This window comes from Geotrypetes seraphini, chromosome 6 (assembly GCF_902459505.1).
Source record: "Geotrypetes seraphini chromosome 6, aGeoSer1.1, whole genome shotgun sequence".
NCBI lineage: Eukaryota > Metazoa > Chordata > Amphibia > Gymnophiona > Dermophiidae > Geotrypetes > Geotrypetes seraphini.
In genome coordinates, this window is record NC_047089.1 from 151,572,852 (window position 1) to 151,584,609 (window position 11,758).

Below are 11,758 nucleotides of genomic sequence, written 5' to 3' on the forward strand. Positions count from 1 at the left end.
GTGGCAGTGGCTTCAGCAGAGGAGTGTGGGCAGGCAATAAGGAGGGTGGGGGGGGGGAGAACCACGCAGGGCCACGTACCCCCAACAAATGGCTCACATACCCCTAAGGGTATGCGTACCACGTGTCGAGAAACACTGGCCATAATGCATATGTATCTCAAGCATATGCATTATGGTGCTCCTGAAAGTCTGTCTGGCAAGGTGTGCCTCCAGATAAAGGACTGAGGGCCACTGCCCTAGGCCACCTTTCTGTTTTGTGCCCTCGCCAGTTCTTTTCAGCCCCTTATCCCCCCCCCCCCCATAAGCTTTTCATAATTAAACTCAATCATCATAATCATCCCAGTATCACTTCCCCCAGGCCAAAACAATACTCTAAATATAACTGAACCATACTTTCTAAATATTAAAAATGTATGTGCTTGCTGACGGATTGCGGTTTTATTGCCATCAGGACTTATCTTGCTGCTCTTTGACATCCCCCACCCTCGTCCCCCTCTAGGCTACGGTTTAAGCTTTCTTAAATGTTTAAGCCGCCCTGGCAGCGCTTTCACATAAGCCTTTGAACAAGTGGGACTGAAATCCCCCGAGAAGCCGAAGAGCCCAAATTTAGCCGCAAGATAAGGCCTGATCGAGAAAAGCATTTTCTATTCATATCCGCTTTCGGTTCTCTGCGCCGCTGTGGCGGGTTTTGGTTTGTTTTTGTTTTTTTTAAAGTCTCTTCTATTTTTGGTCGGCAGACTTGAATACTCGGTTTGGGAAGGGGCGATCCTCCCCTTTAAGGGAGTCGGTATCATTTCATGCGCGGCCCGGGGCGGGGATCCAGCTGTGTGGCAACTGGAGACTGCTGCCGGCTCTGAAATGGAGCAGCAGCCGGACAATGGCTAGAGGGTTCTGCCCACCCTGTTCCCCCCCCCCACCCACCCACCCCCCAATCGCGGACCTGAGGGCTCCGAGGCTGATCCTCTGCCCCAGGGTAAGTGCCAACCGCAGGCAACCCCTCTTCCAAATCCTAGCCCTGATTTGTAATTTGCCTTTGTGTGTGTGATCATGTATCCTGTGTGCGGCTCTTCAGCATCTGGCCTGTCTTGTTCCCACTCCCTCCCACCCCTATTTTAAAATGCCAGGCGGTTGCATGAAACGTGCCCTCAAGATGCTGAAATCAAATCATTCCCGTTTATCTGGACTGGACGCTATGGAAGGGATTTGGGACTCCTCAGGTGCAGTTTCCTTACACTTGAAGTCTCTGGTGCCTATTTGGGTGATCTGATTTATATCTGGGTTAACATTATCTTGGAATTTTTTTAATCTTTATGTTGAAAATGGTCTCTCTCTTTTTTTTTTTAACTGCTTTAATGCCCAGATTAATGGTGCAGAGCACAAGACAGCCCATTTTCTTTGCATTTAAGTAGTTTTAAAAAGGACTGAAAATGACAAATTGCTTGTTTTTGCCTATGGCCTTAACATTTTGTTTAACTTTTATTTCCAATGGGCATAGTTAGAGACAGATAAGATATTGTAACTGAGAATTTGTATTGTATTTTATGATGGATTGACTGAATGAATGTGTGTGTTAATCTTTCCTATATGATATTGGTGTTTTCTTTTATGTATTTTTAGATTCTGTAAGCCACTTAGGTCCTTGAATGGTGAAAGCGGGATATCAAATCAATTAAATAATTAATGCACATGAAAGAGGACATGTCCCTGGTAGGAGGAGTTGACAGTCCTCTGGGAAGCTAGGTGCTAAATTCAATATTGCTACTTAAGGTGAACTGTAAAAATAGCCAACACTTTTTTTTTTTAAGGGAAGAGCCAAGTTTCTGTTGCAACTCTTACGTCCAGCGTATTTACTGCTGAAAGACATGATCTGTAAAAACTAACAAATTAATGTGTTTAATAATTCAATATAATTCAGAATCATAGCTGAAGAGAGGAAGTGACATCATCGTGGCTCATGGCAGCCTAGAGCAATAGCTCCACGGCCCCTGATGCTTATTTCGGCTTTGCTAGGCTAATCCTCCGTGCTCCCACGTGTACAAAAGGTGTTCCTGCCTCAGGTAAAGCCTGCCGAATATGCAACGATAACAACGCGTAAAAAGCAGACTGACATCAAGGCTTTTTCCTTGCCTCTCCCGAGCAGCCCATTGAGATACGAAACTATGATGGCAGGGGAGTGTGTTCGGCCTGCAACAGCAGAACACCGGAGGCGTAATTGCCGGGTCTGTGGAAGGAGATGCGCGGCTGGTTCCAGGAGCTGAAAGAGGAGCTCGCTGCAGTCCATGTCGACATACATGGCACAATTGCTGATCTGAAGTGGGACGTTGGAGACATCGGCGGCCGGTTGGGAGAGGCAGAGATGGTCCTAGAAGCGCACATCACTGAGCTGCCCCAATTGAAGGGGCAAGTTGCAGCACTGGAGGAACGAGCACAGAGGCAACTACACTGAAAATGGAGGATCTGGAGAACTGTTCGAGAAGGTGCAACCTCCGGTTTCGGTGTGTGCTGGATACAGTTTCCGACTCCTGCTGTCTGGAGGTCATTGATCACATCTGCATCCAAACGCTCAAGGCAGCGGGTTCACCAGTGGAGGTGGGAAAGCCTTTACTTGACTGGGCACACCGGATTACGGGGCCTGGTGATGCCAACCGACCCCATGATGTGGTCACCTGTTTTCACAGATACATGGACAAAGAGCATGTCTTACAGGCAGATCGGCGTACTAAGTGGGAAGAGGTGGACATTGATTATCCGGATGTGGCCCCAGCGACTGTGGTCCGGCGTCACTCTTATCGCGACTGCACGCAACTTCTTCGGTTGCACAACATCCGATATTGATGGTTGTACCCCATTGCCTTGGCCTTCACTCATGCTGGGAAGTACTACTCCGCGTTACCGTGGTGGATGTTCAGACCCGTATGGTGGAGGCGAGGGTGCTTCAGGCATCAGAGCTGGCTCCCCTGCCTCAGTGGTCCCCTGCTTCTCAACCAGTGTGGGGTCTGGGCTGGCAAAAAGTGACAAGATCGGCTCAGAGGTGGTGTCTATCTAATATATGGTTCAATGTGTACAACAAGCCACTGTTGTTAGGTCTGACAAGTCATATACTGGTTTGTCTAATGAAACTAACTTTACAGACAAGCTAGTATTGAATTCATCCACCCTTGGGGGTGTATCTATCATATGTATGGACCTTCAGACTGCAATCGGGTATATACCACCAGTTGCTTAATGCTTCGTCGGTCCAACCATTATTAATTCAATGTGTCACTCTCCTATTTATCGAAGTAACATTTTTTTGGTAATATATTTTTTTGTATATGTAAAACCTATCATTATTCCAATCATTTTTTCAATAACAGACCATCACTTAGCTTATAGTGAGCCTGTTCTGTCTTCACCTCTCCCGACATGCATGTTTCAAAAAGAAACCTTTCTTCAGGGTCGAGGGAAACTGTGGACACATAAAATCATGCCTTACTTTCTCATAAATATAAGACAAACTACAACAGTTAATGCCTTTCCTCAATCAAACTTAGATCTACCATCTCTCCTTTTCTCAACTACCCTTCATCCAGCATCTCTCCCTCCTTCCCCACCATCCCCAGATCCACCATCTCTCCTTTTCTCAACTACCCTTCATCAAGCATCTCTCCCTCCTTCCCCACCACCCCAGAGTCCATCAGATCTCCCTTTCTCTTCCCAACTACCCTCCTATCCAGTATCTCTATTCCCACCCCACCCTCCACACTATCCCTTGTGTCCAACTTCTCTCCCTTTCTGTTACTTCCCTCCCTAAATCCCATTGTCCACCATCTCTCTCCCTCTCCTATTTTTAGACCCATTATTTCTTCTCACCCCAGTCTGGTATATGCACGTCTCTTTGAACCCCTCTTTCCCTCCCTCCGTGTACTTCTACAGCAGGGCCCCCTCTCCTGAAGGCCTGCATGTTCCCCCAGCTTACCCTGAGGCCTGCCTCCCCCGAAGGCCTGCATGTTCCCCCAGCTTCCCCTGAAGGCCTGTCCCCCCGAAGGCCTGCCCCCTCCCCCAAAGGCCTGCATGTTCTCCCCCCAAAGGCCTGCATGTTCCCCCAGCTTCCTCGCTCTTACCTTAAGATAATATGGCAGCCTGTGGGGTCACCGGTGCTATAGCGATCCTTGCAGCTGCCGTCGTCCTCAGCGACACGTTCCCTCTGCCACCATCCTGCCCCTGTTTGAGGAAGGGCTGGACTGCGGCAGAGGGAATGTGCCGCTTAGGACGAAGTCAACTGCAAGGATCGCTACAGCACTGGCGATCCTGCAGGCTGCCGTATTATCTTAAGGTAAGAACGGGGAAGCTGGGGAAACATGCAGGCCTTCGGCTGAAGCTGGGGGAACATTCAGGCCTTCCCAATTGATCCTCCCCACCTAAAGCAGGAGTGGCAGTGGACGGCCAGCAAGAGGCAGTGTTGCTGCTCCTGCTTTAGGAAGGCATGGAGAGGAGGGTCGGTCACCGAATCGGGAGGCTGATTAAAAAAATAACAACAAATCGATTCAAATCAGAAATCAGGCAGCACTACTACCCACCTCCCCCATAACTGTCAAGGGGATTTTGAGAGGGAGATTGTAAGACACGTCTCCAGCCATGTTTCACTCTTCACAGCCTCACCCATACTGCTTCCTAACTCCACCCCCTGGCACCTCTCAATTCCACAACCTTCTCTTCAGTTCTTCACAGGCACCAACAAGCCCATCTATTAGTAGCAAGAGACATCTTGATATTCATACCAAAGCACATGGACAACCCTGGAGAGGAAATAGAATAGGGAGGGATAAGGGGACACTCCCTGAGAGACATGTTTGTTCTGCTCATTTCATTAAACATATAACAGATAAACAAACTTAACTATTTACAATACCTAACAAGGTGAAAAATAAACAAGTCACCAACTTGAGCGCAACCTGCACTAAGAGTGTGGGAGATTTTATAGATATTCTCTAGCTTCTTCAATGCTGCAGTCCCGTCCTCTATCATTGTCAAGGCTGGACAAAGTAAAGAAACAAGATGTCCGGATTCCCCGGCCCCTTTAAAGCAGTAAGCAGGCAAAGGAACATCTGACAGGGCTGGGATGCACTGGGAGGGGCCTAAGGATCTGATTTGCCCAGGCACCTAAAGCCACTCCCATAGAGCCTTAGGCCCCTTCCTAATGCACATAGAAAAGGCCTTAGGCACCTTGGCCAATCAGAGCATTAGGGCCCTTCCAGTGCATCCCAGAATGCATCGGGAAGGGAAAGGCCCACCATTTTGAAGAGGCGGGCCTGCTGGCAGGAGGAAGTGGCATCCCTCCTGCCGATCTTCTGAATAAGGTATGCGGGTGAGTCAGGGATGTGGGAGGAGATGGGGAGGGGTAGGTTGGGTATGTAGGGGGTACGGGTGATTGAGGCAGGAGGAAGTGGGCATCCCTCCTACCGATATTCATGGGGGGGAGGGTTGGTGTTGGAAGGTGTCCAGAGGGCATGCCAATTTTGGGGGGGAGGGGGCCGTCATTGGGGGGGAGCCAGCATAATATTTTATTTAAATTTTTAATGGGGACAGGTTATGAGTGTGTAACACACGCACATCATCTATGCCCATTAATAAAAGCTGCTGTTCAGTTCTTTTCTTTTTTAGGGTACCAGCACCTCCAGAGCTGTCGGAGATTTCGGAGTATTAAAAACTGGCGCTTCATTTTGTGAATCTTGTGGGCATCAATCGGAGTGCTCATTTTAATACTGATAAGCTGGTTGAAATCGTATTTACCTACGATTATCAAAGGCTACTACAAACCACGGAAAAGACCACAATTTTCTCTTTTGGGCTTTTGAGAGATGCAATACTTAATTGCTAAACCGAATAAAACTGGTTTAGTGATGATCATTAAACGCACGGTGAGGTCTGTGCATCTGGGCCCTAGAGTCTTAAAGAAAAGTAAAATGAAATGTTGACTAAATTGAAAGGCCGGCACTTGAAAAATTCAGCAGTCAGTTGCATTATAATAGAGCCAAAGTAGTGGTTCTCAACTAGTGTGTTATCAAAAGCTGTGATCCATTAGCACCAAAAATTCAACACAGCATGTTTTTGCTTTTCTTAACTACTGTTGTGCTGCAGGTCGGGGAGAGCTGAGTACCAGGAAGTTAGGTACTTGAAATCTCCATAGCTGGTTCCTACATCTGTCACCAGCCCCAGATGAAAATGTTGAGGCTCACCTGTCTCACCTGTCATCCCATCCTGTATCTCTATTTCCCTTTGCTGAGCCGCAAATCGTAATGTTTATGTGAATATTGTCTATCAGGTGTGTCAGAGGACCACTGGTCTAAAGTGAACAGGCTATTGGTAATTCAGACTCATGGTCCAAGCACTAATCCTGGGTCTCCTGGACTACTGTAACAGCCTATACCTGTCATGCCCCGCCTATACCTTAAAACAATTACAAACAATGCAAACACAGCTCTCAGATTGCTATACTTATTGAAAAAATACAATCACATTACCACTGCATACCAAGACTCACACTGGCTCCCAAAACAAGCACACATACAATATAAATTCTTTTGTACCCATTTCAGAGCCCTAAATGGAACTGGTCCCAGCTACCTAAACAAACACCTGATCAGAAATAACACATCAAGACCAAGGAGAACACAGGCTCTCTTCACCCATCCCCCAGCAAAAGGCATACAAAGCAAAAATCTACATGATGAACTACTAGCCACCAGAGCAGTGAAAAGAGACTGCCACCTCTCCAAGCTACTGACCAAGACGACCAACTGCAAAACATTCAGGAAAGAACTGAAAACTATACTTTTCAAAAAATTTGTCAAATGAGCTAATCAAAAACCTTATAAACCCTCCCCCATAACCCATCGCTCATGCTAGTCTTCAATTCGTATAAGCTCACTCTATCTATCAACTCTGTAAGCTCCCTGGGAATGCCCAGGCCAACTCTTTTTGTAAACCGCCTAGAACTGAAAGGTATTGGCGAGATAGAAAACACTAATTTAATGTAAGGAATGCAGGCAATGAGCTATCTGTTTATGCACAGTGACTTCATTGCAATTGTAGTTTATTGGTCACACTTTATTAATATGTCTATCTTCTGTGTTTTTCAGGCTGACCATATCTTGGGCAAGATAAGCTACAGTACCTGAAAATACCATTGGGTTGGATGTCCTTTGCCAACCTGTGTCTTTCAGACTCTTCTGCAGGATTCTGCAGATGTTTCCTGCAGAACAATGTCAGGTGTAACAAAGAGAATTTAAAACTTTCAGCAAGTTCCACTGTTGTTTCAGTGATGGCCTGCAACAGCACTCCTATGGACAGTTGTACTTCTCCCCTGTGGAACATTGTATCTTTGACACCTGAATCAAGGTTCACTGTGTTGCCTATGCCACTCAGGATATTATTGACAATAATAATGATATTCATGATTGCTATTGGCTTCTTAGGCAATGCCATTGTCTGTATGATTGTCTACCAGAAGCCAGCAATGCGGTCAGCAATCAACCTTCTCCTAGCAACTCTTGCCTTTTCTGACATCATGTTATCCCTTTTATGTATGCCATTTACAGCAATCACTATCATTACAGTCAACTGGCACTTTGGGGCTCACTTCTGTAGGATATCAGCTATGTTGTACTGGTTTTTTGTCTTGGAAGGTGTTGCCATACTCTTAATTATTAGCGTTGACCGTTTCTTAATCATTGTTCAGCGTCAAGACAAGCTGAACCCTCATCGTGCAAAAATCATGATTGCTATTTCCTGGGCACTGTCCTTTTGCATTTCATTTCCTTCAGTGACTGGCTGGACCTTTGTGGAGGTACCGACGAGGGCACCCCAGTGTGTGCTGGGATACACAGAATTTGCAACCAACAGGGTATATGCAGTGATGCTGGTTGTGACTGTTTTCTTTATTCCCTTCAGCATCATGCTCTACTCATATCTTTGTATTCTGAATACTGTGCGTAGAAATGCGGTTAGGATCCACAACCATGCGGAAAGTCTATGCTTGAGTCAAGTGAGCAAATTAGGACTTATGGGCCTTCAGAGGCCACACCAGATGAACGTGGATATGAGCTTCAAAACCAGAGCCTTCACCACCATTTTGATTCTCTTTATAGGTTTTTCATTATGTTGGCTGCCTCACACTGTATTCAGCCTACTTTCTGTGTTCAGCCAAACGTTTTACTACAGTCCTTCCTTCTACATGACAAGTACCTGTATCTTATGGTTAAGTTACCTCAAATCAGTCTTTAACCCTGTTGTATACTGCTGGAGAATTAAAAAATTTCGTGAGGCCTGCATGGAGTTCATTCCCAAAACTTTTCAAATCCTTCCAAAAGTGCCTGGGCGAACGAGGAGGAGAATTCGGCCCAGTACCATCTACGTGTGCAGTGAGCTTCAATCTGCTGTTTAGAACAGACTGAGTTGCTGGACTTTGCAGACAGTAACTTCAGCAATTTCCCTTTTCCTTCTGGATATTTTCTGCGTGGAACGTGTTGGAAAGCTCCTTCTATTTAGCTACACCCAGCTTATTGAATAAAAAATTAACTGGTATACTTCTGTAGAATTCCCCTTGAAAACTGCTCACACAAGTAAGGTATGAACATAACATGAATACTAATGGACTTGACACAAAAAGTTTAGAACATTGGTTTGCTATAATAGTTCCATTGATACCATCCGACAAAAAGAAAGTGAAAATCATGTACAGTATTTGCATTAACTGTATAGTTTGGTGTAATACTCCATACTAATGTAAACCTTTGTGAGAACAAATCCAAATTAAGACCTCATCTACTAAAGGGTGAAGTGATTTTGGAAAAGTGCATTTTATGTGAAAAATATTACATGGAGGGGCATTTTCAATAGAACGTCTGAGTAGAGAAAATATCCATTCTGAAAACAGCAGACATTTTTTCTTTTTTTGAAAATGACCTCTATAGACATTTTGGTCCTTAACACGTCTTATCTTTTTTGGCAATTCTTGGATATAAAGATGTCCACATGAAAAATGCACAAAAGCAAGTTTTTGTCTAGGTAGCCTGCATTTTTAGCAAACTGTTCAGACAGCTGAGCATAGCAAAGGGGCTCTTCTAAGTACTGTAGTGAATTTCACATTAAAGGTCCCAGGTACAGATGTCACTACATGTTGCTTATAGTGTATGGTAAGCCCTCCAAAACCCACCCAAAACTTACTGCACTCATTTGTGCAAAGGGTGAACTATTTTAAACAAATTTTTCACATGTTGCTAAGGCTGGGACTATGCAAACTTTTACCCAAGGCATGTGCAAAACATGTCTTTTCATATTTAGCTATGGGTCAAATATGAGGCAGAAGCTCATGTGCATTGTATAGCTAAATCATGCAAAAATGAATACTAATCTTTGAACACTTTTGTTGTATTAGCACATAGCATCACTAGATAGAAACAAGGGTCAGCTTTAAATTTTAATTGCGTAATATTTCATAGGAAATTGCAGTAGCAAAAGGAAAAAAAAATTAAATATTTTGATAAAAGAAAATACTTACTTTGAAGCCTGCATAAATTTGACAGCTATTCCAGTCCAAGGTATGGCATAGTTTGTAAGTGAACATCAGCCAGAAGAACAGACTTATGCTTACACCCTCCAAAATGGTGCAAGGTAGATGTAGGCTTTGGGGCTCATAATCAAACTTAAATAAGTCTAAAAACCTGCCCAAGTCGGCACTTGGATGATATCAAAGACAGGTCATCCAAGTGCCGATGATCAAAACAGCTTTTTGGATGTATCCAGGGACATTTTAGGCTTCTGAATCCCACTGTGTGTTCAGAGCTGAAACTGGCGTTTTTGGAGGAGTGGTTAGGGCTTAGTTGTCCTGCAGGGATAATCGAAGATTTGACAAGACTGCCTAGGCAAAACTTATACATTGTGAGTTAGATGATGTAAAGACAGGTATAAGTGCCCAAAAGATATCAAAAGTGACCAGATAACCACTGCAGAGACAAAGTAAAGGCCCACACACACTCCCCCTGTGTTCACTGACTCCATTGCACACCCACAAGGTTCAGAATAAAAACGTACATACCTGCCTCCAAACATCAGCACCTGGCATAAGAAAGCCTAGTAGAGTTGCACAGAGGTAGCTAAAGTAGTCTGGGGGGTGGGCTAGTGAACCGTAGAGAGGAGGACCCAGGCCCATAAGCCACATTAACCACTACATTCATGGTAGAAAATGTGAGCCCTCCAATACCCTACCGTACTGTCATAAAGGCTATTGGGATTGTAGACAGGTGGATATAGTGTGGGGGGGGGGGGGTTTTGGGGGGGGGGGCTCAGCATAACCTATAGGGGAGTTCTGGTGAGATATCTATGTGGCACCATTTTTGTGAAGTTCACAGTAGTGCCCTGTAAGGTGCCCCACTGTTCTGTTACATGTCTGGGTGGCCAGTCCATCACAATACTGGCTCCTCCCACATCCAAAAGGTCTTGTTCTGGGTGTTTGGGACTTGGACAAATTTTTGGTGAAGAATGTGGTACAGTACTCCCCCAAAATTTGCGGGGGTTCCGTTCCAGGAACCCTTGCAAATTTTGAAAAACTGTGAATATGGTTAAAAGGCAGGAGAGGGCAGCTGGGTCACCGGCGGGTGCAAAATCACTCACGGTATTCTCCGACCACCTCTTCCTGTTAGTAAAGTCAGGTTACACCAATCAGGAGCTGCTTTGACATGCAGCTCTGGATTGGTGTAGCCTGAATTTAGTACAGGAAGAGGCGGTCGGAGGATACCCCGAATTAGTGAGTCTGCGATTCGCAAACCGCAAATTTGCGGGGGAACACTGTATAAAGATAGGAGTGGTGGTCTGGACAATCAAAGTCTGGACATACAGATAGACGATTTTCAAAAAATGGAATAGATGTACTTTTTGAGAATGAACATTTTACCGGTGCCGACTGGGCGATTAGCACCCTACCGCCAAATCAGAAAAGGATGTTTCTTTAGATTATGGTCCTCCACCTGTGTATGTTTTTAATGCTTTAAAGCACTTGTGGTTTCCATTCTTAATCAAGTTTTGCCCCTAGGAAAGCTACTTTCTTGCAGCTAAAATGAATTCATAATTGTAAACAACACATTTTTAGTTGAAACTCCACTTAGTTCTACATAAATCCTAATTGAACCATGAGATTTTGACCAAGCCTTTGAAAATGTACCTCACTATGTACCAAAGCGAAACATTTTTTCCAGTGCAATAGGGATGGTATGCTAAACTGTAGGGTTCTCCATGCATGCTCGCGAGCATACTACAGATGATATCAATCACAGCTTTTCAGCTCCTCCTCCTTTTCCCTGGTCTCTGCTGCCCCCTTTCCCTGGTCTCTGCTGCCCCCTTCAGTTCTTCCTTATGCAGGTAAGCATGAAGATGTTCTGATTTGCTTCCTTTATTATTTTGCAATGTTTTACTTTTTTTTTTCCCGGTTGTTCACGATTTTTACATGGCTAAGGAACTGCTGTGCCTGCTTGGAGAGGAGCAGACTTTAGTCTGCAGCTGGCAGGTGAATCCTTCAGGGACCTGGGCAGCCAGCCTGCTGAATATTTGTGGAGCTCAGGGTTTCCGGGCCCTCAGCATTTGCTTGCTTTATTGACATGGCTAGGAGCTTGAGCGCAGGCTGTTAGGTATCAATAACATTATTCGGGGTGCTCACGTGCCGGCTGCAGTTTCACCTCCCCCTCCTTCTTTTGGCATTCGTTGCGACCCAGGAGAGGGTTTA

At 45.1% G+C, this 11,758-nt stretch overlaps 1 protein-coding gene across 2 annotated transcripts; it reads left to right on the forward strand.

Annotated features, from left to right (window-relative positions):
* Positions 1–856: 856 nt before the first annotated feature.
* GPR45 (G protein-coupled receptor 45) lies at positions 857–9,465 on the forward strand. Of its 2 annotated transcripts, none has more exons than XM_033949765.1 (2): positions 857–973; positions 7,122–9,465. In XM_033949765.1, exon 2 carries the CDS (start codon positions 7,178–7,180, stop codon positions 8,423–8,425), a length of 1,248 nt encoding a protein of 415 aa, XP_033805656.1. In that variant the 5' UTR covers positions 857–973; positions 7,122–7,177; the 3' UTR covers positions 8,426–9,465. The 2 variants fall into 2 exon arrangements, with proteins under 2 accessions (XP_033805656.1, XP_033805655.1); XM_033949764.1 differs by having other exon boundaries at positions 940–1,217.
* Positions 9,466–11,758: the final 2,293 nt, after the last annotated feature.